The sequence below is a fragment of the Arvicola amphibius genome, chromosome 15 (genome assembly GCF_903992535.2).
Source record: "Arvicola amphibius chromosome 15, mArvAmp1.2, whole genome shotgun sequence".
Lineage (NCBI taxonomy): Eukaryota > Metazoa > Chordata > Mammalia > Rodentia > Cricetidae > Arvicola > Arvicola amphibius.
In genome coordinates this window covers 16,326,170-16,352,861 of record NC_052061.1, presented here as the reverse complement: position 1 = coordinate 16,352,861, position 26,692 = coordinate 16,326,170, and the positions used below count along the sequence as shown (strand labels likewise).

Here is a 26,692-nt window from a genome sequence, read left to right as displayed (position 1 = left end):
TATTAGTATTTGATTGTAGCAATGAGAAACATATTGTCAGACAATACCACACAGGTCAAACTCAGACAGCCACATGTTTTTACTGTTATTGTTGCTTGATTTTTGTTTTTATATAAATAAAGCCCCGCTTGTGTATTATCTATGACCGTTTCTCAGCTTCAAGGACAGAGTTAAAGTAGCAGATACTAACGCCATAGGGCTTTTAAAGCTAAAAATTTTAATATCAAGGAGCTTGCAATCTCTACTCTAGAACAACGACAAGGACACCCCCCTCCCCGTGTGTGTGTGTGTGTGTGTGTGTGTGTGTGTGTGTGTGTGTGTGTGTATGTGTGTGTATGTGTATGTGTGTGTATGTGTGTGTATGTGTGTATGTGTGTGTATGTGTATGTGTGCATGTGTGTGTGTATGTGTGTGTGCGCGCGCGCGTGTGCGCGTGAGTGCTTGTGCGTGTGCATGTGTCTGTGTGTGTGTCTGTGTGTGTTTGCGTGCGTGTGTGTGTGTCTGTGTGTATGTGTGTGTGTATGTGTGTGTATGTGTGTGTGTATGTGTGTATGCGTCTGTGTGTGTCTGTGTGTGTGTCTGTGTGTGTGTCTGTGTGTGTTTGCGTGCATGTGTGTGTGTGTCTGTGTGTGTCTGTGTGTGTCTGTGTGTGTGTCTGTGTGTGTTTGCGTGCATGTGTGTGTGCGTCTGTGTGTGTCTGTGTGTGTTTGCGTGCGTGTGTGGAGGCCAGTTGTCAGCCTCAGATGTCTTTCTTCAACAGTCGTTCACTTTGGTTTTACAGACGAAGCCTCTCACTAGTACAGGGACTCACCCGTTAGGCTGGGCTGACTGGCCAGTGAGTGTCAGAGACACACTCGGCTCTACCTCCCTTGCCTTGGATTTGCAGCACAGGCCACCACCCCCAGCTGTTTTACGTGGGTTCTGGGGATTGCAAGCTCAGGTCCTTGGGCTTGTACAGGAAACACTTTGCTGACTAAGCTGTAGTCCTAACCCAACAAGGTCAGAGGAAGGCTTTGTGGGGCTCAGACTCTGGACTGACCTCACTCTGGGCATGCTCTAATCAGGTTAGCCAACATAAACATTGCCTATGGGAGCAAGACAGATGTCAAAGCTCAGCCTTTGGTCACAAAGCCCTTTCCCTGTACTTTGATTTTTTTTTAAGTGTCAACATAATTTTTTTTAATCTGGGCAATGTTTTGTTTGGATTCCATTTTCTGTATTTCTAGACCAAAACCCCTTCTTTCTTCTATGAATTGAAAAGGGACAATTGATTTTATGATTGTGGTTCTCAACCAGCCACAAATGCTAGGTTCTGTTTTGTATATATAGAAGTGTAGGCTGTAGGTTTTTAAATTGTTTAAAGTATCACTGCTGAGTTGGAGAGACAGTTCAGAGGGTAAGAGCACTGGCTGCTCATCCAGAGGTCCTGAGTTCAATTTCCAGCAACCACATGGTGGCTCACAACCATCTGTAATGAGATTGGATGCCCTCTTCTGTCATGCAGGCATACATGTAGGCAGAACACTGTGTATATAATAAATAAATAAATGTTTTTTTAAAAAAATAATTACTGCCATTAGAACAACAAGATTTTAAGTATTCAAAGGAGTTTGAATTGCTATGTATTCCTAGAAAAATGAAGGTAGATAATATCCCTACTCTCTTGGCCAACAGAATAAACCAGTGGAATTAGCAGATCATGTTTCCTGGAAGTGTGACAGGAAACAGGGGGACAGTAGTGCCTGACATGGAACTCAGGGTCGGGTAGAAAGGATAGAATCCTGGAAGCACCCGGTAACCAGCCCAGCCACTGGCGAGCTTCAGATTCACTGAGAAATGCTGTCTCAAACAGTGAGGTGCAAGGCTAGGCAGAAAAGAGCTTTGTTTCCCTGAGCTCGAAAGCACCTGGAACTCCAGTTCTAGAGGATCTGACAGCTTCTTCTGGCCTCTCCAGGAATCTACATATGTATACACATACTAACCCAAACATGTGTACAAACACACACACACACACACACAGAGTGCCTTTTGATTCAATGAAGTAGAGGGCAATGAAATAAGATACTCAATGTCAACTTCTGGCCTCTACGCACACACACAAAAGGCATGTGTACCCTCTCATCCATGCACACAAAAGGCATGTGTACACTCTTATCCATGCACACAAAGGGCTTGTGCATGTGCACACTCTCATCCATGCACACAAAAGGCATGTGCACACTCTCATCCATGCACAAAAAATACATGTGCACACTCTCATCCATGCACACAAAAAGCATGTGCATGTGCACACTCACATCCATGCACACAAAAGACATGTGCACACTCTCATCCATGCACACAAAAAGCATGTGCACCCTCTCATCCATGCACACAAAGGGCATGTGCACACTCTCATCCATGCACACAAAGGGCATGTTCACACTCTCATCCATGCACATGCACCACCAGCAACAGCAACAAAAACAATCAAATAAAATGAGAAAGTTGGTGTCAACAATACAGCTCCCCCCTCCCCATCAGATACTGGAGAACTCAATTCACATGTGCTGCAGTAACAAAATGACACCTACGCCTGGGAAGGATTTTTGTTTTCTTGTTTGGTTTGGTTTGGGTTTTTTTGACCACCATGCCTTTCAGCCTCCCTGTCTATCTGTTCATCTCTGGAGAAGCACAATGCCAAGACTAGAGAGACAGGGTTTCTCTATGTGACAACCCTAGCTGTCCTGAACTCGCTCTGTAGACCAGGCTGACCTCAAACTCACAGAGATGGGCCCACCTATGCCTCCCGAGTGCTGAGATTAAAGGCATGCACCATCACTGACTGACATGTGGGAAATTTGTAAGAAACAAATTACTTCTCACCATTACAAAGGCCAGGAAATTGAAGGAAGTGGGCACATGAGGTCTGCTCTCTCTAGCCTTGGCCTTGCACTCTCCAGGTAGACAGGGAGGCCGAGGGGCATGGTGGTCAGCCTGTCAGCCTCTTTCATAGGAGCAACTATCCACTCATGAAAGCACTGGTAACTTCATTACCCCTCCCAGGAAAGACCTCATCTTTAGTACTACCACATGGAGATTAAGCTTTAGCATGAATTTCGGAGGGAGCACACTTAAATGATTGACTTTGGACAAACCACTCAGTCTTTCTAAGTTTTTGGTCTTATCAAAAGCCACAAAGGGTCATAACGGAACTTATTGTACATTCCAAAAGGAAAAAAATCCCCCCAAAGAGAAGAAATGACAGACCACAAGCAAGTCCAAAACAGAGAGGATAAGGTATCTAACTTTGGTTTGATTCTTTGTCCTCCAGGCCTTCTTCGGTGGCAGTGTGACCTCAGCACCTCTGGAGGCGACAGTCCCTGAAGCAGCAGGAGGTGTCACAAGGGCCTAGTAAAGTGCAGAGGCAATCCCAGTCATTGCCAGTGAGATGCTCAGTCTTCCTTGGGCCTGCGGTGATAGTGGCCATTCTGATTAGTGATCTCTGCATCACCTTGGGGCCCTTCTCCGCTTCCCTTGGTCAATAGTGCGCATTTGCGGCAAGTTACCCGCTGGCTGGGCCTTGAATTATGTCTGCACACCTCTCCCTCTTCGCAACTCACATTGCTCTGTCTGTGCTGTAGTAATGAACATGCTAAAGAATCTACAAAACATAAAGTTATTCCTCCACATCCCAAGACAGTGTTTTAACATTGAATACATTTCCCTCTGGGAGTGTATGTGCCTGTGTATACGTCACACGCTTAGAGGTCAGAGGACAATCTTGGGTATCGTTTCTCAAGCACCTTCTGTTTATTTATTTGTCTGTTGAAGAGTAGGTTAGGCTTGTTGGCAAAAAGCCCTAAAGATTTCCTGGTCTCTAACTCCGCAGCCTTGGGACAAATGCCGGCCAGCACACCTGGTGCTTTTCTTTCTTCTTCTTTTTCTCCTATTTCTCCTTCTCCCACTTCTCCTCCTCCCCCTCCGCTACCTCTTCCTCCTTCTTCTCCTTATAATGTCTTCTTTGAGGCTTAACTCCGATTCTCATGGACCTTTCAACACAACATTACTGACTGTGCCATCTCCCCAACTCAAAACCAATCAATTTTGTTGTTGTTGTTTTGCTTTGCTTTTCTGAGGCAGGATTTCTTTGTGTAACAGCACTGGCTGTCCTGGAACTCACTCTGTAGACCAGGCTGACCTCGAACTCACAGAGATCCACCTGCCCCTGCCTCCCTAGTGCTGGGATCAAAGGCGTGCACCATCACTGCCGGGCTGTAAATTCTTAGCGATATCTGATGCTGACTTCAAGTGATCCAAAACGAACAAGCAAAAAAGATGACCTTTAAAATTGGTTTTCTAAACCTGGTCCTAATCAAGACAATGCAAATGTTCTGATCTTGTCCTATTGGCCGTCCTTAAATCTCTTTTAATAAGAGGCAGGCCTGGGGTAGGGATCCATCTGTATTGGTTGGCTTGAGGAGGAGACAGAGGTGGTGGTCTAGGTTCAAGTCGCCCCTTCAGGCTGTGTGTTTGCTTCTCTTATTGCCGGTTCACTCTCTTTTCTGAAACTGGAGACAGTTTTTATTGTATTTAAGTCAGACATTTCTGGAATGGACCTCAGAGGACACTCAGCATCTGGTTATCCCATTATAAGTGAGGCTAAGACTAGAGATTTCTCAGCTCACCAATGGGGTCAACAGCAATTGAGCTAGATGATGCCGTGAATGTTTTTGGATGGGATAACCTGGGGCTTGGAGGACTGAGTCCAAACTGTTGCCACAAGAAAGAACTTTAGGCAGTGGTGGTGCATGCTTTTAATCCCAGCACTTGGAACGCAGGGGCAGGTGGATCTCTGTGAGTTTGAGGCCAGCCTGGTCTACAGAGTGAGTTCCAGTACAGCCAGGGCTACACAGAGAAACACTGTCTTTTTTTAAAAAAGGAAAACAAAAGGCAGAGAAAACACTTTAGAATTGTAAGCAAGCCATGCACAGACACGCACTTTGGAATACAATAGACCCTGGGCCACGACAGGTTTGAACTACATGTACCCTCTTGTTAATAAAATTTCAGTTTTCTTACCTGAAAATAAGGCTAGTTTTTTTAATAAGGAAAAGATATGCCATAAATGCACAAAACCTTATAGATAATAGTCCAGCTTATCATGTACTACCGTAAAATACACATGAAGAACATAAGTTAAAATTTAAATAAAAATATACACAAACGCTGATAGACTATGCCTGGTATCGTTGGCCATAGAAAGTATAAAACTATAATTTATTAATGCATTTTGTACTAGTGTAAAAACTTACACACAATCACCTATTGTCAGGCAACAAGAGTGGCCAATGTCTGCTTAAAATCCGTGTGATGCGTTTCTTCTCCTCGGAGCAGTGATGTTTCAAATAAACTGTGCCTAACAATAAAAGTGGCCTCTCCTGGTTTGCACACATTTTCAGCATATGTTGCACATATGAAAGGAAAAATATGAAGTAATCCATTGTTTCTGTGACCAGTTGGGCTTCTGGTCAACGGGAGGCTAGTCAAAGCTGAATGCTTTGTATGTATATTTTATGATAGCACATGATAAGCTGGACTATTATCTACAAGCTAGAGCAGAAAGTGACCCAGGTACAGTTGAGCATCCCCCTCAAAGCCATCACATCCTGGGCTGAGTGAACCCCAACCCAGGTCACCAATTACCATCACCGTGCAGCATGGTGGAAGCCCAGCATCCACCTTATCCTCAAATCTAAGGACTCTTCATAGAAGGGCAGAGAGGGGTGACCCAGGAGGACCCATGTTAATGGCACTTGGTCATGGCAGGAACAAGACTGCCATCATAAAAGTTTAGAGAACATCAAAAATAAGTTTATGAAGCAGATATAGGTTCATCAGCAGGGTGTTCCAAAGGCAACCGACCACTGTATGGAAGAAAAACACCCAGAGGTAGCTTCCTTGTGCAGGAGCTGGAAACGGATAGGTTTTGTGGTGCTGTTGAATGGGGAAGGTTTGTGGAGGTAGCAACATTACAGGCCCTGGTGATGTCCCTGCTTAAGACAGCTTGCAACCAGCCTATGCCCGGTGTATGCTCTAATTGCCTTGTAGGTCACCTCCACATGGTATAACTACCAGAACAGTGAAGGAGAAATAGGAGAAGCTCCAGGGTCAGGCCTTCCATAAGCTAGTCAGTCTGTGTAAATGCAGGGATAGAAATGCGATTTCTTAGGGCATTGGTCACTGGGCAAGGCCAGCCTACATTGTGGTGAAAAAGATGGGTAAACTCAAGAAGAGACCCAAGGTCAACAGCTGTCTCAATGGTCCTTCATCTCAATGCAACTTCAATTAGGACTCAGATTCCATAAGTTCAAAGAAGGAAAAGCTATCCATCCCTAGATGAGAATTCCTCTGCTCCTCGGGATTCGAGGCCTTCCTGTGGAAAGGTATGGTGTTAGGAGCATGAGGGATTTCCTTGGCCTGAAGCAGGGGAAATGCAAGCTGATGCTCAGCTCACTTTCTCCTTTGCATTTGCCCTGGACTCTGCTGCCCACGTTCAGGGTGGGACTTCCCTCTTCAGTTAAACTTTCTAGGAATACCCTCTAGACACACCCAGTTGGGTTTCCATGGTGATTCTAAATATCATCAAGTTGGAAAGTTCCTGTCACCATTTATCTCCCCCACAGGGAGGCTTTACACCCTCAACTGAGAGGCAGCATGCACTCAGGAGCCTTGCACCCTCAACTGAGAGCCAGTGTGCTCCCTACATCAAGTTGCTCTCAGCAGGCATTTGTCACATCAACGAGAAAGGTCACCAAATGGGGGAATCAGTGTCCCCAACTCCTGAGTTGTTCAAGCGCCAACCGTATTTGTTTTGCAAACAAAGAACGTACAAGTTCATTTCACACAACCCACAGATGTTTCTACTCAGGCCAAAGATGCTCTCACACACACCACACACCCACATCCCTCTCACATACACCACACCCACATCTCTCTCACACACGCACGTCTTTCACACACACACACACACACACACCACACACACACATCTCTTACACACCACACCCACATCTCACAAACACCACACCCACATCACACCCACACCACACCCACATTCCTCTCACACACATCTCACACACACCACACCCACATCTCACACACACCATACACACATCTCTCACACACACCACACCCACATCTCACACATACCACACACACATCTCTCACACACATACCACACACACGTCTCACACACCACACACACGTCTCTCACACACACCACACACACATGTTTCACACACACCACACACATGTCTCACACACACCACACACATCTTTCACACACACCACACTCATGTCTCATACACCACACCCTTGTCTCTCACATACATGTCTCACACACACACATACTACACACACATGTCTCACACACCACACACACACATCTCACACACACTACACACACGTCTCACACATTCACTGCTCAATACAGACTTGAGCAGTAGCTTTGAGAGTTGTGTTACCATATGTCTCCCTTTTCCTTCCTTCCTTTATTGTAGTGAGGAGACGAGCAGGCCTGTTTTTCATCCCGCCGGATCCCACACGGCTAGCTTTACACACAAAATAACAACACACAAATTGTATTCTTTTAAACACTGCTTGTCCCATTAGTTTCAGCCTCTTATTGGCTAATTCTCATATCTTGCTTTAACCCATATTTAGTAATCTGTGTAGCACCACGAGGTGGTCGCTTACCAGGAGAGATCTTAACCTGCGTCTGTCTCGGAGAGGAGAGGCATGGCGACTGCTTCATGGTGATTGCCTCACTTCCCTTCTTCCCAGCATTCTGTTCTTTCTACTCCACCCACCTATGTCAGGCCAAGCAGTTTCTTTATTAATTAACCAATGAAACAACAGATACATCACTTTATCTGTGGTTCTATAAATCCTTCATGTCCTTTTTCCTTGGGGTATCTCAAGAAACAACCAAGGCACACCTTATTCTCAGCAGATGCTGTGAGACACATCTTTTGCACTGTGCTGAGTTTGAGGGTCATGGGAGTTCAGCACCTGAAGTGAGCTTGCTGCTCTGAACCAGGCGGTAAACTTATGAGAATATTTCCTTAGGAAACACGGACAGTTGGTTGAGTGCTGCCTTGAGTATGTTTTTCTTAACCTACGGAGGTTACTGTTTATTAGATCATTATGGTCCACTGCCCAGCAGGGTCACTGCAAATGGCTCCACAGGAAAGCTCGCTTAGTGAACTGGTGGAGGCAGAATGCAAGCAAGTTTCCCTAAATCTAGAAAGCCTTCAAACCTGCATGTTTCTTCCAGGGAAAACAAACAACCTTTCAAAGTCAAGCTTGGGAAATGTGGCTAAATATACTAATTGAATACCCTTGGGGAGACTAAACCAGGCTTACAGAGGAGGTGGGGTGAGAACACTATCTTGCCTACAGAGAGAAGGGTAACCAGAAATGACGTAAATTTGGCCAAAAAAAAAAAGATTTATTGAATTCACTGAGGCCATTGCCTTCAAAATAAAACAGAAAGGGGAGCTAAATCTACAGAGCTAAGGAGCATCTGTGTTCTCTCACCGACGGGGCAGGGTAAGCTTTTCAAAGACAGAGCTGTCTGGAGCAGTGGTTCTCAACCTGTGGGTCGAGACCCCTTTGACAAACTTCTGTCTCAAAAAAAAAAAAAAAAAAAAAAAAAAAACGAAAAATTACATTTGATCCATAACAGAATCAAAACTGCAGTTATAAAGTCACAATAAAAATAATGTTATGCCTGGGGGTCACCACCACATGAGGAACTGTATTAAAGGATCCCAGCCTTAGGAAGGTTGAGAACCCGTGGTCTGGTAGCTTCCATGAACAGTCTACTCAGATTTGAAGATCTTTCTTCTAAGAGACAGAAAGCTCACTTTATAGATAACAGGGCACACAAGCAAGGCGGGCTTTTGTCTTGACATTGGTAAGGTTTGTTTCTTCCTGGCAAACCATACACAGTATATCTTTATCACTTCAACCGCTCGCCAGTGCACAGTTAATGGGCACTGAGTTTGGATGGCGTGTGGACTCCCAGAGCCTTTACATCATCCACCAAAACTCTTAAACACATAAAACAGTAAGCTACCCTTCTCCAAAACCCTGGGGACCACAATTCTACCTTCTCTATGGTTTTGACTATTCTAGGTCCCTTTTATAAGTGTGAAAATAGTGATAAATTTTAAAAAAGAAAAAAAAAGGACAGAACAAAGCAGAAACACATTCAAGATGGACTCACTCAAGCCGAAGTCCATGTCATTAAACAGAAACCTTTTGAAGAGTCAGTTAAACATCACGGGCACACAGAGCACTCCAGCCATACACCCAACTTCCCACACACAAATACTCACACACAGCCGGGCAGTGGTGGCACACACCTTTAATCCCAGCACTCGGGAGGCAGAGGCAGGCGGATCTCTGAGTTCGAGGCCAGCCTGGTCTACAAGAGCTAGTTCCAGGACAGGCTCTAGAAACTACAGAGGGAAACCCTGTCTCGAAAAAACAAACAAAAAAAAAAAACCAAAACAAATACTCGCACACAAGCAAACAAACTCCCCAAACAGGCCAGTTAGGTGGAATTCTTTCTAAATATACAAAAGGTGACCTGTAGTAAGGCCAGGTTACTCAGCCAAGCAGGTACCTCCCGCTGATCTGCCTCTTGGCCCCAGCCTTATAAAGAACACAAACCAATCTCCGTTCTCTTTCTGCATTTTCAGCCTCACCCTGTCCACAAAACCAGCATCTCCTGCCTATTTTGTACACATATCCAGAAGCTGAATGATAGACCACATAGCAATTGTATGCTTAGTTACCTGAGGAACACTGGTCTGTCTTGTACGGCTACTGATCTATTTTATACCCCTGCCCACAATAGACAGGGGTTTGCTTCTTAGTACCCATGCCAACACTTCGCATTTTCTGGTTTCATTCGTGTATAAATAGTGACCATCGGAGCTGGAGAGATGGCTCAGAGGTTAAGAGCACTGACTGCTCTTCCAAACGTCCTGAGTTCAATTCCCGGCAACCACATGGTGGCTCACAACCATCTGTAATGGGGGTCTGGTGCCCTCTTCTGGCCTGCAGGCGTACACACAGACAGAATATTGTATACACAATAAATAAACAAACAAATAATAGTGACCATCATAATGGGCGTGAAAGAAGATTTTTAATGGCTAGTTCTGTACCAGGGTGGGACCAGCAAAGGGGTGGGGTCCACTAGGGGTGCTGTAACAGGGACTAGACCAACTGACGTGTTCAGTCACACAGATGCTGGCTCTTTAAGCTTCTGACCCTGGGGTGAGTAGGGCCTCAGGTCTAGCACATTTCACATGCCAAGTTAAAAACTGCCTCTCCTGGGAGGAGGCAGCAACTTTCTTCCTGTAAAGTCCATGTCGGCTTGCCAAGCTGTCAGCACAAAGGGCAGTAAAAACCAAGACAGTAATTCTGGCTCCTGCCTGGAGGAACTCTAGGTGGGCCAGATTCATGGACAAAGTAATGCCTGGTCCAACAAAGTTAGGCCAATATTAAGATCCTTTCCACCGCGGTGTTCCGCTGTCTCTTTAATGGTTTTACAAAATGGTCCCTGAATTCGTTGACACTCCTCATATTGAAAAGTGGGTTCTCTGTATCATCACCTTTATCTGGAATCAGATGCTAACGGAATTGAGCAGAAGTTCACCGGTGCCAGTATCTGGGCTGTACATAGGGGGCAGTTTATACTTCTTTGGACATTTCTTCTTGGAAACTAGCCACCACTCTGTGAACTTGCTAAAAATCCCTTGGGGTTGGGGGGTGGGGAAAGGAATGTAAGTCCCATACTACATGCTCCTTCTAATATCCCCAAAACAAACTGAGGTACGATTCCATCACAGTTCCTGTAGGGAACCAGTGAGTAATAGGGCACCCATACAGGCAAGCCTCCTTCTCTGAGGAACCCAGCCTTAAGGCAATGGCCGGCCTTTGGCCCTCATCCCTCCTCCTTTTCCTCCCTCCCACTTCCACTCCCTCCCCTCCCCTCCCTCCTGCACCCCACCCCCTCTACCATCTTATCATGAGGTCTTGACACAATCTTGTGATAAAGACACAAGTCTTCTGTGTGGTCTCCCTCCCCATTATCATTTTAATTACTTGGGCATCACCATTTCTCTGCCCTACGCTAGAACCTTCCACAGACTCTCCAGCTTCCCCAGGCCCTGAGCTAGGCGTTGTAGTCTCTCAGAGTTCACTTGATCCGAGGACATATCTTCCTCAAAGGTAAGCAAAGTTGACAGGGGGCAAAGGAGGCACGACCCTTGGGCCCTGTTTTCCCCTGCAGATCAAACCCGCCTGTACTCACTGCCTGGTGCCTTTAGATTCTTCCTAAAGCCAGGCACAACTCTGAGGCCATCTGAAATGCTTTACTCCCTTCCCTACCCCTCCTAAACCCACCCCCATCTTTTTCTCAGGAAGGAAATAGTTAAAGATTCCTGCCCTTCAGGGCCTGGCGGGGGCAGCAGCATCGCAGTTTGGTGGCTGCTCCCTGGAGGGGAGGCGGGCTAGGACGCCCCTGCAGTTCGGTCCCAGAGTGGAGGGGACGGTCTGGAAGCCTGCGGTCCCAGAGTGGAGGGGACGGTCTGGAAGCCTGTGGAGCCTGGCGAGGACCGCGGGAGGCGTGTTCCTCTGGAGTTTGCTTTTGCTTGAGAGACTCGCGCGCACACCCATTCCTCTGGCCTGGCGACTGTGCCGGGGAGGTGGGGAGCCACTCTGGTCCACCGAATCGTCGCCGGAGGTTGGGAGCTGGGCGAGATCTCCCCCAAAGGAGTCGGGCCCTGCCGGGGAAGTTTCCCCAAGTCGACGCAGTGCTGCAGCCCCGGTCACCCGCCACCCTGCGCGCCACCCTTGTTCTCCCACTCCGGCTCCGTCTGGCCCAGGCGCGGACCTGGCGCTGTTTGCGACCGTACAAGAAGATCCAAGGTCGGTTCTAGTCTTTCCTAATGGGAACCAGAACTGGGACAAGGGATAGGGTCGCAGCCTGGAGCTATCGACTGGGAGGAGTTGGGGTGTCGCGCAGCACCCGCGAAACGCCACACCCGGGGCTAGCTCCTACCTGTTCTGGTGCCCTGTGTGGGTCACCTTCCTGGGAATCTTGAGCGCTGCTGGGTGGGAGGGGGGTGATGAGATTTAACCACAGATCAAAAGCATTTTACATCCGCAGGCAAGACTCTTGATTTTTAGGAAAAGGAAGTTGGGCCAGGGGTGTCTCTTTCTCCACAGGCAGGAAAGAGCTTTCAGTAGCATCATGCTTAAAGGCTTGCTCCAAAGCCTACTGGTGAAGTTGGCCGGGCAGCCTCTTCGCATCCCCCACCCAGGGTGTGAGTGGCCAAGGACACTTACTGTGAAGATCCTGTTGGGAATCTGGCTGTTGCTGGAGGTCTGGGCTGTTGGCTCTTACTCTCCTTTAAAGGGCACTTACTGCCTTTCACGTGTGGAACACTAGCAGTCTGCAGATAAGCCACCTCTGTTTACACCGCCCTAATGGCCTCACCCCAGCCAACACGGGGTGAAAGCGTCTTAAAGTCAGACAGTGCCACCAAGGAGCGGCAGAGAGCAAAACCACAGAGAACTTCAAAGAAAAGTTCAGTTTAATTTTTTTTCTCCCCTTGTAGTCGTTTATGGATAACCTCCCCCCGCACACACACACACACACACACACACACACACACACACACACACACGCTAAACCATCTGTTTTTAAAGCGCTGGCCAACTGAGAAATACCCTGGCAACAATGTCTTGCAAATTACCTGTTCTAAACATGTGCAGTTTGGATGCCATGGGAATTTCCAAACAGCTAACGGTGAGTGAACTTTCGTCCTGAGAGTCTGATATGCTAAACAGGTGAAGGGCTAAGCAACCAGCGCTTGTTAAAGCACTCTGAAATCTCCACCCCACAAAAGGAAGAATGCTGAGTCCTTAGATGCGTCCTTCAGGCTTGATTGAGGTTGCTTCTCCAGAGCTGTGGCTAACTACAACAGAAGATGCCCAACCAAGCTGGCCTCGAACGCACCAGAATGAGCTCCAGATCCGTCCTTGGGAGAGCATGTGTTTGAAAGAGGCTTCTTTCATTTGGTTTTGTGTTTTTTCACTCTGTGACAATATGGCAGCCACATGTTTTTGACAGATGTCCCTTAGATGTAGAGAACTGACAGAGGTGTCGGGAGTCCTTTGGTAGTTTCGTTGTTGAGGGGAAGCAGGGAAGGAAGAAGTTTTGATGGGAGCTGGCTCACGCCATGATGAAAAGCCATGGCTTTGACATTCTCAGCACCCGAAGCTGATGGAGAAAACCAGCAAGCTCATATGGGCCCCAGTGAGGTGCTTTATGAAGGGTACAGGGCCAGTGACAACCAAGTGGCTCATGAAGTCACCTCCTGGATGATCTTAATAGCTCATGAAGCCCTTCTGTTTATGGAAAAGACCTCTGCCTCTCAGCTGTAGGAAAACTACTACTAAATATTCCATCCCCGTTGGGAAACTAAGAACCTTTAATCACAAAGCAGTTGAGAAATTAAAGAATTGTGCCGTCTCTCATTATTCAAAGAGACAGATTTTAACTAACTCTGTGCTTGGGATTCTGGCCTCCATCTGGGACGGGTAATGAAGATACTCGGTAGGCCTACTAATAAGTCAGCCAGAGACTGTTCTGTAAGAGACAGGAGAGGAAATCTGTAAATTGCTTATAATTCAAGGTGAGCAGAAGTAACAAGGCAACAGGATAGTGGTGGAACCCTACAACTCAGTTATGAGATGGGATGCCTGTCCTGCCACTCTGTCCCCATGGCCCATTTCTCTCAAGGGAAGTGAGGGTGTTGCTTCTACCTGCTCTACAGGAAAAGCTCAAGTCAAGAAACAGATGGCGTCTGTCAGGTGCAATGTGTAAAACACTGTTGTTGTTTCCGGAAGCGGAAGTACACAGCGCTCGGCTGGCCACGGCGCTGAACTGGCCCTATACCTCCTGTGCCCGTCAATATGTCTTGCTTTGTCTACATAGGGACTAAGCCTCAACTTAGTGATGCCCCATAACAGCTACCAAACTTCATAAAAGTGGTCAGCAACAGGCCTGAGCAGAGTCCAGAAAAAGAATGTGAGTCTTAAAATTTAGGATTAGTTGTGTGTGCCTTCGATACACACCACTGCCGTAAAGGAAGCTATGGTCTTCAGGTACAGATTAATAAAAGAAAGACACAGAACACTGAAAGAGAAGGCGCTATTTGCGTTTGATCGCTAGCTTCTCGCCACCAGCCATCCTCGGGTTTCTAGCGTCTTTTCTTTAGTGCTAGAGGAGAAACCTAGATTACTGGGCAACAGGGACCATGTGCCCTTTGCAGGTAACAGAACAAATGAACGCCAAGTAGTCTTTTGATAACACCTGGCCTCCCTCCCAGGCTGCTGCCTCACCTAAACTCTGGAGACATCTTCAGTATGCTGTAGACATAAAGCATGAAAATGAGACAGGATGGCCTCGTGGGTAAAGCTCGGGTTTGGAGTCAGGTGGACTCAAAATGGGGAAAAATGACTAAGGAAAAAGTTTAATTTGTAACCCTTGCGTTGTGGATTTACCACCATCTGTGACCTCCGTGAGCTCCTGGGCTTTCTTTTCGGGCCCCCCCGTTCTCCCGTGTACGACTTCATGAACTAGATAGTAGCAGCACATGACATCTTCGCAAACCTAGCTAGGTAGGGTGCTCGCAAGATCATATAAAGCTCGCTAGCCCTTGGCAAACCAAACAGTGCCCCATCCTGGGGAAGCCTGTGGCTCACATGGTGCCCAGTGACAGGTAACGTGGTGGTTGCTGAGGTGTGGAAAGGAGAGGGTGCTAAAATATGTGGATTTTTGCACATTAATGGTCAAGGGTTTCAAAGTAAATCTTTAATCAGTCACTTTTTCCTCCTTTTTGAGCTGCTGCATATGGGCAGGTGTGAGTGTGCAAACAAGTGCTGCTCCCGCAGCCCTGAGTTATTCCACGGTTCCTTGAATTGTTAGATGTACTCATGGCGCTAAGCAGACGTCTGGCTTTAACTGACCACTTCAACGCTCTAGACCTTTGCCCCGCTCATTCCTATCATATGCAAAACAACACTCACTGGGGGGGGGGGTACTGAAATTTTAGTCACAGAATTAGATTCTTGTCTTTTGTGCCTCCATATGAAGCAACTTTTCCTCTTTTACCAAAAATGTTTCTGTCTCACTTTTAGAAGATTCGTGTTCTTCTTAGACCAAATCAAGAGAAAAACCTGCTGTTGTTGAAGGAAACAGAAATATCTTTATTTGTATTATGGTCTAGATGGAGAAAGAGCTGGAGCTGGAGCCCAGACGGGGGAGAAATGGGGGTCATTTCTTGCTGTAATAGATCTTTCGTCTTTTCTATTTTGGTCTGCCATGGGTAGGCTGAAATAGTTATATCGTATCCAATTACCAAATATGGATTATATTTTCATGAAGTTAGTCATTACCTTTGGGGGCTGATAGATTTTGTAGCAAATAATGATAAGAATTTTTCCTACTTTTTTTTCTTCCAGGTGAAAGAAAGGTGTAAAAGCAATTTAAGACTTTTCTTCAAATCCACACTGAGATGGATACTTTTTGCCTCACGACATCCCTTTGGCTAGCCCTGGTGGGAGGAGTAATCAGTGACAGTCCTGAGAGACACAGCACAAATCTAAGCAGTCAAGCTGGGGACTTCACCCCTTATCCGGGGACAGAGCTCAGCTTCCTGGGAACCACTCATCGGCCTACGAATTTGGCCCTGCCCAGCAATGGCTCGGTGCGTAGCTATTGCCCACAGCAGACTAAGATCACAACGGCTTTCAAATACATTAACACTGTGATATCCTGCACCATCTTCATCGTGGGGATGGTGGGCAACGCAACCCTGCTTAGGATCATTTACCAGAATAAGTGCATGAGGAATGGCCCCAATGCGCTCATAGCCAGCCTGGCCCTGGGGGACCTGATCTACGTCGTCATCGATCTCCCCATCAATGTGTTTAAGGTAGGAAACTCCCGTGGACTTTGCTGACCTCTGACGCCTGCTCTGTTCTGACTGGGAGACTTATTTCTGCTGTCTTATAGCTCATGGACAGGTTAAGATTGTTACTGTTATATATTAGACTGTTTTCTAACTTAGCCGTTGACAAAGCAGTATTTCAAGGATGACCTTTGAGATGTGTCTACCGCCTGAAGTGGGTTCCCACGCCAGTGCTCAGTTTGCTGGCTCCACAGGAGGTCTTGGAGCAGTCAATGACTGGAAGATTTTTTGAGTTTGTAGGGCGAGATATAACACGCTCCCAAAGAACATAAAGTTAAATATATATTCAGTCTTGGTTATCTTTCGATGGGATGCTGTTCAGAATAGACACCCACAGCAGAGCTTCAAGTGGAACGCTTCTATTTTAGTCTGAGGGCCTGGGTGGGTGGTTGGAGGTGAAGGACTTGCTGGCTTCCCTCACTATCTGGTGACTTAGAGATAATGAAACCCATCAATAGAAGGCCAGGACAGATTTACTAACTAGAACCATTCACACAGGACTGTTTGCTCCGTCCCTTTTCCAGCTGTACCATGTGCCCTCCCCTGAGCTAGGCAACAGGGGTCCAAAGATAACAAGATAAGTTGCTGCTTCAGCGGGGGAAGATAAGTGTCTAAACATTGCAGTGACTGCCCGGCCTTAGAGACTATTTAAGCAAAATAAACTAAAACCGAAAGAAGCAGGATATTTCATATTTGCTGCAGTCTTTGTAAGAAGCAAATGCTAAAAAAATTCAGTAAAAGTCAAAGGGAATTGGCATATGTGTGCTGCGTTTTCAGAGATGCCTCATCTTAAACCCAAGGAAATTGCTTTCCCTAGGCTTTCTTTCTCCCCCCTCCTTCTCCTCTCCCTTCCCCCTTCTCCTTCTCCTTTCCTTTTCTCCTCTCCCTCCTCCTCCTTCTCTTCTTTCTCCCCTTCCTTTTCTTTTCCACCTTCTCTAATGTGAAGTCAGCCTCCTCCCCATCTTCTTCTTCCTTCTCTCTGCTTCCTCTTATTTCTTTTCCTCCTGCTCTTCCTTTTCCTCCTCCTCTGCCACAGAAATAAATTAGTCTAGGTCAGTGGTTCTCAACCTGTGGGTCGTGACCCCTTTGGAGGTTGCATATCAGGTAACCTACATATCAGATATTTACATTATGATTCACAATAGTAGCGAAATTACAGTTATGAAGTAGCAAAAACATAATTTCATGGGTGGGGAGGTCACCACAACATGAGGAACTGTATTAAAGGGTCACACAGTATGAAGGTTAAGAACCACTGTTTTAAGTGATACAATTCTGAAATATTACTTTAAACTGCTTTGCCAATTGAATTATGAGTATCAGGGTAGCCTAGAGTCTCTTCCCCATTTCTAGTAGGTGTGCTTATCCGGTGAAAAGTCGTGACAACATCACAAGCACCAGTGTTTGAGGACAAAAGATGGAAGAAGTGGTTTGTTGCTGTTTTCTTCTTTAGCAGGCTTTCTCTGTTTAGCCTGGGCTGTCCTGGAGCTCCCTATGTAGACCAGGCTGGCCTTGAACTCACTGAGATCCTCCTGTCTCTGCTTCCTGTGTGCTGGGATTAAAGGTGTGTGCCACTACAGTCAGTTGATAATTTTTTGAATGTTAAAGATCTTTCAAAATCGTACCATGTATTTTTTTGGAAAAGTAGAGAAATTAAGATAATGAATAATCAAAAAATTACATACTCTTTCTTTGCTCAGAATAAGTTTGAATGCATGTGATTTCAGTTTGAACACAAAAACAGGATTTTGGAACTAAACTATGAAGCAAGGTTGAAAATACATAATTAATTTAAATGTTTAGAATATGCTTCAAAATTTACTTTTTTCTCTTAAAAAGTTTTTAATTTTCCATTTATGAGTTGTCAAGAGTACTTCTAGTAATAATCTCCAATGACAGGTTTTAAAACTTTGCCATGACTTTGCTCAAAATTTGACTCTTTAGTCCGAATTGATTATTGATGTGCATTATTATGAATCCTTGATTATTTGTGTGTAGACACTAGCTACCTAGCTCATCTTTGTTCAAGAGAAGGATTAACATCTCTGTACTTACTCCCTGCTTCTGTTCTGTCTGAGGCATGCCCTGTGCAACTCTGTGCAAAGCAGTCTTTTGGCAAACCAATAGGGGAAGCTGCAGGGGAACAGGAGGCAGGGTGGGGGCTGCTTGTCTTGAGCTGCTCCTGCCAATCAGCACCTTATGCTTCATTTCCACGAGATGGTGTGTCACATTAGCTGAGAGTGTTCTGACTATTGTAGAAATCCAAATACAGTCTACGTTGCGTTCGCATAGCAATAGATTGACAGACACATCCATGTCCGACTCCGTGGTTCTTCACTTTGGGGACTTTCATGATTGATGCACCTTGTTATATAATTTGAAGTACTGTGGACAGTTTGGTCATGGTGCTTTCATATCACATGACTGTAGCTGTTTGATTCCTGTTGTTTAAATGCACGATGAATCAGTGCACCAATGTGAGTTTCAATGTGAGTTAAATATTTTAAAATATTTAAACATTAAATATTTAAATAATTACCCCAGTCCTCTTCTGAGGAAAGGGAACAGCACTTCTGTGAGTGAAAGAGGCCCCAGCAATGACGTTCTCTCCACGCTGTTCTGTCCTACTCTTCCCTGGGTCAGCCGCGCATGACCTCTGTTGGTCCTCTGAATTCTACCCAGGCTAGTCAGGAGACATCCTTCCGGGAAGTGAGGTCAGGCCCTGTTCCTCGCTCCCTCGCTGCCTCCTGCCAGTTCACCCCCAGGCATTCAGTTATTGCCTGTCTCAGACTTGGATTCTCTGGCCACATCTCGTTCCCAATGTCAGCTCCTGTCCATCTCACTTCATCGTTGAATTGAGGTGCCCAGAAAGTAACGTACAGATTTCTCTAAAAGCATGAATGCATGAACTCTTCTCATCTCCCTCATTACTGGAACAATTATGTTGTAAGTAGAAAGGCTGACCAATCTTCTAGACTCTCTAAGTAGATGAGTTTCAGAGCCAGGAATGTGGTTCAGTGGACCAAGTATGAGGACTTAGGTTCAAATCCCAGCACCTGACTGAAGAGCCAGGCGTGGCAGCACATGTCTATAACCTCAGCTCTGCGTGGTGGAGACGGGTGGATCCTGGCCGCTTGATGGGCAGCAGGGGGAGCAAAAAGAGCAAAGTCCAGTGAAAGCTTTCTGTCTCAAAAAGTTAGTTTTCAGCTGAAGAAGACAACCTGGCATCAACCTTTGACCTCCACATGTATTTGAATGGGTCAACTCACACACTTGCATGCATGCACGCACACACACACACACATACACACACACATAAGCACACACATACACACCATACACACACACATAAGCACACACATACACACCATACACACACACATAAGCACACACATACACACTATACACACATACACACACACCACACACACATAAGCACACACATACACACATACACATAAACACACATACACACACACGTACACATACACACACATGCACACACTATACACACACACTCACATACACACACATAAACACACATACACACACATACACACATAAACACACTCACATACACACACGTACACATACACACATACACACATACACACACGTACACACATACACATACACACACATCACACAAAATGAGTCTTCCATCACTCATATTATTCGGTTTAGCAGTCACAGCAGAGTTTTTTTTTTTTAACTCGCCATCCATTTTTCATTAAACAAACAATTTTTTAAGTTGTAGGGATCTTTAAAAATACTGTTACATAAAAATGGGTCAAGTCTTCTTAGAACTTCACTTTCGCTACACATATTTAAAGTAGGAGCCACACATACATGGGGGGTCTCAATGCTTGTCTTCATCCAGGAAGCACAGGCTCAAAACCATTTACCCCAAAGTCTGCTTCACCTGACATAATGTACAGGCAAGCCCAGCTGCCTCGGTCGCTCTGCACACCCGAGGGCGAAAGCAGCTGTCCAGGCCCCCAGGGAGGGAGGCACCTGGCGTCAATGCCCCTCTGATCCAAACATCGTATTGTCGTAGCCTTATGACTTTCCGCCCAGCATTCCCCATATGGTGGACCAGAAACTGTTTCTTTGGCAGACAGCTAATATAGCTGGGATCACAGTTGTCCTCGGGCATCGACACATATATAGGAGCCTATTGCTTGACCCTTAGGCTGGAAAGGCGGGTCAACGGGGCTGGAAAGGCGGGTCAACGGTCAAAGCACTGACTGCTCTCGCGGAGGACCTGGCCTTGTACCCAGCACTCACTCTGCAGTTCACAAGCACCTGTCGCTCCAGGGCCAGTTCCAGAAATCCAGCTTTCTGGTCTCTGCAGGTTCCTGCATGCACATAAATTCATGCACACACACACACACACATACACAAAATAATAAATAAATAAATCTTTTTAAAAAAAATATTCTTGTTGTCAGAAAAAAAAACTTCCATTAATGGCACTTAACTACCGTTTGGTCTCACTTGTACATGAGAATAGATGGGTTAGAAACAGGTTAGTTACCTTTAGTTGAGTCTTAGTCAAATGGGGGATCATAAGTTGTCTGTGACGAATTCACCTGTGAAATAGGTGCTCTCAAAATTTTATCTCAACATGTGATCTGAACCTCTGTTCTGCCTCAGTTACTGCAACGACACCACCTACGTACTCAGCCTGAGGTGGCTTGGGTGAGAGACCAAATATGCAGAAGCAGGCAATGTACAGATGGCGTGTTAGGGCGGCTAAGTCAGCAGCAGCTCAGTCACGTGCAGCAATGTCACTAGAAGAAAGAGAGACTACCATGGCTGGCATTCTGCCTATTAACGTTGTGTCTCTTTTCTCTCATTTAGGAAGGGATTGTACAGGAGGCCCATAGAACGGCTCATGGGAAGCAAGTATCACACATAGCTGGGCTGTTTCCCATCTATCGTTAACCACGTAGCGGGGTCTTGGTGACTTTCCATGGTCTCTAGGCATGTGTACCAGTGAGCTCGACCCCAAATAGTTGCTGTCAAGGCATTTAAAGACCTTAAGTCAAAATCTGGGTTACCTCTGGAGTGTATATGTGGCATTAGGAAGAAATGAATCAAAAAAGGAAGAGAAATAGCTCCAGACTTTGCTTACACGCACACCCTCACACGTGACAAGGGGAAAATCACACAATCTAACAAAGCAGAATGCACAGCAGATGGGGCACAGAGCACAGACGAGTCCCAGTTGCTGCTGGGGTCTCGGACACACAAGGCCTCGCAAGTGGTGGTGCTGAGGGGCAGCTGTGACAAACTTGATCAAGGACAACTCTAATTTTCAGTTGCTCAAAAAGCAGATAATATCATAATTGCAAAAGAAGACTAATTAATAAAAAGGGGAGGGAAAGAAAGAGCTTGCATGATCTTTCGTATGCCCAAGCTTGCAGCCTGTACTGGATACACTAAAGATGGATTCAATTTGCCAGCAAAATGCATTCTCTAATATCCCGTATTCAAGAAATACAAATTTTTTGCCGGGCGGTGGTGGCACATGCCTTTAATCCCAGCACTCAGGAGGCAGAGGCAGGTGGATCTCTGAGTTCGAGGCCAGCCTGGTCTACAAGAGCTAGTTCCAGGACAGACTCTAGAAACTACAGGGAAACCCTGTCTCGAAAAACCAAAAAAAAAAAAAAAAAAATACAAATTTTGGCCAAGAATATTATGATGTTCACAAAGCTAGAATGGCAACACAATGCAAATATCATCTCTGTATTTGAGAATCAAAACTAATCCCCAGTTAGCATATTGGTTAGATACATAGAATGTAATAATTTTTATTCTTTAGTGATTTAGGAAATTATATTTATATCCGGTAGTATTGCCTGCCAGGATATGAGCTATGCTTTGCAAAAAAGTAAAGACCTCAAAAGTGAGGTTTGTGGGTGGGCCAAAGCTTGGCAGCATTTAGTTTCAGGATAATACCCAGATGTTCACACAGATGTTCCCATAAGCCACTGCGCCTTGCCTTTTAAGCAGAAATAAGAATGAGAGAAAACATATGTATGAGAGAAACGGTGAAACGAATGGGGGCTACGCTCGTGCGGAGAGGCGAAGAGCTGAGCTTGTGGTACAGGTCCTCACAAGTGTGACAAGCTCAGACTGCAGAAGTTCTTTGGATAGCGCAGTAGGGGAATATGCCTCCACTTAGCACAGAGCGAGAAGTAGGTTCGTGAGAATCAGATTCTGTATAGTGACTGACGACTACTGATTCCGGCCTGCTTTAGGCAACCCACCCCTTACTGGGAGCAGCAACCAAGTTTGTATGAAGTCGTCAAGAGTGTTTTGCAATGGGAAGCCAACGCTCCCAGGGCCTCTCGCTGGCAGAGGATCTGAGCAGGGTGGCAACAAAAGGCTTTTACCTAAGGCCAATGACTCTCCATATTCACCCAGTCTCTGCATCTTGTACTCTTTTGAGGGCAGCGGTTATGGATGTCATTTCATGACACAGCCAATCACCGAGACAGTGTGGGTCTCAGAAATAAGCTGCCATGATTTATACACCAACTACCTCAAACAGAGATGTTCGATAACACGAGAAGCTCGGTAGCGCTTGTTCTGATTTGACGTGCTCCTTGGTTGTTGAAATTAACTTCAAATTGATTTTTTTCTTTTCTTTTTAAAAGTTATCTACTTATTTTTATTTTATGTGCACTAGTGTCCTGTATGTCTGTGTGATGATGTCAAATCACTTGGAGCTGGATTAGAGACAGTTGTGAACTGCCATGTGGGTGCTGGGAATTGAACGTGGCACCTTTGGAAGAGCACCCAGTGCTCTCACCTGCTGAGCCATCTCTCTAGTCCCCATAATTGATTTTTCTGAGAACTTCAGATGATGATGGCGATGAAACTGAGAGACAATGATGATGATTTAACCAAAGGATTTTTTATTTATAGACTAGGTACCCGTTGTCTACACATCCTATTTTCCAAATTAAATTACCTATTAAATTCTATATGTGGTATTCACACTGCTCCTACTACATCTTCCACAGAGAGAAGCAGACCTTTTTCATTCATGCCAGTAGCCGTGTTATAAGCATGAAGTTAACTGCAGAAATTGCCCCCAAACTTTAATAGAAAAAGCCTATTCCTTTGGTGCAGATCTGTGCCCCTTGCTGGTGCCCTATATTCCAGCCGTACACGAGTCCTCTCCAGTGCCTATTTCTTTAGGCTTCTATCTACTCCAGCTACCTGACCTATCCAAGATCTCAAGATGGTTCTTCCTCTTCAAATAATTTCCCTACGTGTCTCTTCTGGGCTTATTTTACTCTGTATTCCGAAACTCAGCCCCAGCATCTTTCTGCCTGGCAGCTATTCATGACCCAGACTAGGTTTACTGCCTCCCCATGTGCTCCCACGACATCCCCCCATTAACCCTATGAGAACATTTAACACATGCTCCATTGTATTTGCCAATCTATTGGCTTGCCTGCAAGTTCCTTGAGGCAAGTTGCCATCATTCCCATGTCTCATTGCCTCTCCTATGCCTAGCTTAAAATACTTGATGAATGAGGTTTTTTTTTTAAAAAAAAAAAAAAAAAGCATTGTAGTTAACTCTATTAGACTGTTTTCCTCCCAGACCTAAAAGCAGACTTGATTTATTGACTTTCTTACTCAATTTATTGACTTTCTACTCCTCTCGCCCCCAACAAATCAGAACGACTTGGGGCTCATAAAACTGAAAAAACTTGAGAGAAACAGAACACCACACCGTGACTGAATAGACCCCATCCCTGTGTTTCTGGAGGCCAAGAATTCTTTTCCTATGGCTCAGGAATTATGCTATATAATTTCCTCTCTCTTTGGGGATATACAAGCAGACAAAAAGTCTTTCCAAAATTACCATGCAATACTTAGTTTTAAACTTATTTATGATGTAATTTAGATAGCTATATTTAAACCTACAAGTGATTTAGAATAGCGAAATGAACGTTCATATAACAAAAATTTCATTTGCTTTTCAGAGAATAAGAAATGAGCACTGTGAAAACATGTTCATTGCAAAAATCCATCTAAATGCCTTAATAATAAATATACACATGAAATGACAGAGTGATAATTTATTAGCCAGTTTTCTGTTTGTTGTTAGGAAGTTGCTGTCTGGACAGACTTCAGAACCCTATCCAGGTTTTCCTCCCTCCCTTCTGACTGTTCATTTCCTGTGTCTGGGAGCTTTACTGCTTTCTCTCATGGTCGTGTTATGTAATTATTCTCATGTGGGTCTGCTCGGCTGACCCTTGGCATCTGCCTTACAGCACAGTGTTCCCCACTTCAGCTATGGGGGATGGAAACTATCCTAACTGCAGGACTCTTCCCCTGGCCAAGGAGGGGAAGATGGTTTCCATTATTGTTGGGAGGTTCTGAGAGGTAAATGGAGTCGTGGCGGATGGGATTCCTCCATCAAAGAGTTCACCTCCTAACCAGAGTTTGCTTTATTCCATACTGAACATAAAATGAACATGTGAAAACAATTAGAAGTAGTTTTCATAGAATGTACATGTGTGTGCGTGCGTTCATGCTTGCGTGTCTGCATGCATATGTGCATGTGTATGTGTGTTGCCTTGATTCCAGTATTCTGACTGATAAAAGCAGATGACTCTGACGTAGTTTTCTAGTGTAAGCTTATGAGTTGCAGAAGATGGTGCAGTTAGAGTGGGCTGTGCAAAGTCAGGGGAGCCTCTCAAGCTGATGTCAGGCTAGCATGGCGAACCGCTTTAGGACACCCTGCTGGGATGCGAAGGCTGCCTCCCCACTGGCCATGCTCTCTTGGGAACTAGGATGATGACTTCCTGCATCTGCAGTTTTTTTTTTTTTTTTTAAAACTGGAACCAGTTGTTCTAGAGAAACTTCTGCACTGTGAGGTTAACTGTATAATGATAAAACTGAATGTGTCATTCAGGGTAAATTGCGGATAGCCTTGTATCTAAATTTCTACATCAACATTTTTCATTTAAATGTGGAGCATTTGAGTTCTTTGACCTCAGGATCCTGAGTCAGATGCACCCTCAGAAAGTTACCATCAATTGCACACGTATTAGTGCAAATTTGGACTCTAAATTCCTCTTTCACTGTTTTAAGTGAAAGTTTAAAAGTTTTTAAGATTTTAAAACAATTTTTCTTAGAACACTATGAATAGTGAAAGCAAACTTCAGACTTTTCATAACTCTTGCTAAAACTCAGGACTTGGGGCTGCAGAGATGGCTCAGTGGTTAAAAGTAACGATGGCTCTTTCTAAGAACCTAGGTTTGATTCCCAACACCCACATGGCAGTTCACGACTGTCTGTAACTCCAGTTCAGGGAACCCAGGCCCTTTGATGTTCTCCTTGGGCACCTGGCGGTACCTGATTCACAGATATGCGTGCAGGCAAAACACTCTACATATAAAAAACTGAGTAGAGAAGGGACAATTTAAATAAAACAAGAATCCAACTAATTCAACTTTGTATTCACAAGCCAAAGAGAAGGCAAATACTTAACTGTTTGATTATTAAGTTTCATTAGGACTTTATTTCCTAAGTTTTCTTTATTAACTGTATAATAAAGACATTGGGGAAATAACAGTAAACAAAACTCATAGACACTCTCACCTTTGTGGAGCTTAAATAGGAAAGAACAACAGGCAAAAGGAAGATAAATAAGCAAAAATGTATGTAGAAAATGCTGAGAATAATAAAATGGGAAAAGAAGAAATATATTAACTATAAAGTAGGTAGAGGAAGGGGCCTCGAAATAAGTTACAATTGAACAAAAACTTATATGGGGAATTGAGGTTGTAATTTAGTGAAGTCTTTGGCTGATATTTTGTCTGGATTTGTCTAAAGTACCACAGTTTTTTTTTCTTTTTGGGTGTTGTATTTTGTTTCCTAGGTTTGGGGAATTATGTTATAGTGTGGGTTTGGCTTGGGTTTTTTCTGTTTTTGTTGTTTGTTTGTTTGTTTGTTTTGTTTGTATGTTTGTTTGTTTTCTTTTTTGTTTTTTTTTTTTCGAGACAGGGTTTCTCTGCAGCCTTTTTTTAGAGCCTATCCTGGAGCTAGCTCTTGTAGACCAGGCTGGCCTCGAACTCAGAGATCCGCCTGCCTCTGCCTCCCGAGTACTGGGATTAAAGGCGTGCGCCATCACCAAGTTTGTTTGTTTTTTGAGAAAGAACTTAAAGTTGGGTGGATAAGGAGGAAGCAAGAATTTAGAAGGACTTGGAGGAGGGTAAGAAAATTATCAAGGTATATTTAAATTTAAAAATAGTTTAAATTTAAAAAGTAAATGAAAACTGTGAAGGCACACACCTGTAATCCCAGCACTTGGGAGGCAAAGGCAGGAGGCTTTGGGATTTAGGGTCTTTCTCAACTACATACAGAATTCAAGGCCATTGTGAACCACTTTAAGACCCTGTCTCAAAAAAAGAAAAAGAAAGGAAAGGAAGAGAAAGGAGGAGAGACGGGGAAGAGGTGGAGAAACAAACTTTGCTGACTATCTAAGGCAAAAGTATTCCCGGTGCTGGAAACAGTAGGTTCAAAGGCCCTATAACAAGATTGCTGCTAAAAGTTTAAAGAAA

At 44.9% G+C, this 26,692-nt stretch overlaps 1 protein-coding gene across 1 annotated transcript in view; it reads left to right on the top strand.

Moving 5' to 3' along the window:
- Positions 1-11,698: 11,698 nt before the first annotated feature.
- The window catches only part of Ednra (endothelin receptor type A), a 66,307-nt gene continuing 51,313 nt past the window's right edge, over positions 11,699-26,692 (top strand). Inside the window, exons 1-2 of the mRNA XM_038312660.1 lie at positions 11,699-11,988; positions 15,592-16,064. Of these exons, the coding sequence (XP_038168588.1) occupies positions 15,645-16,064 (420 nt within the window). The 5' untranslated portion in view covers positions 11,699-11,988; positions 15,592-15,644. The remainder of the gene's footprint in view (positions 11,989-15,591; positions 16,065-26,692) is intronic.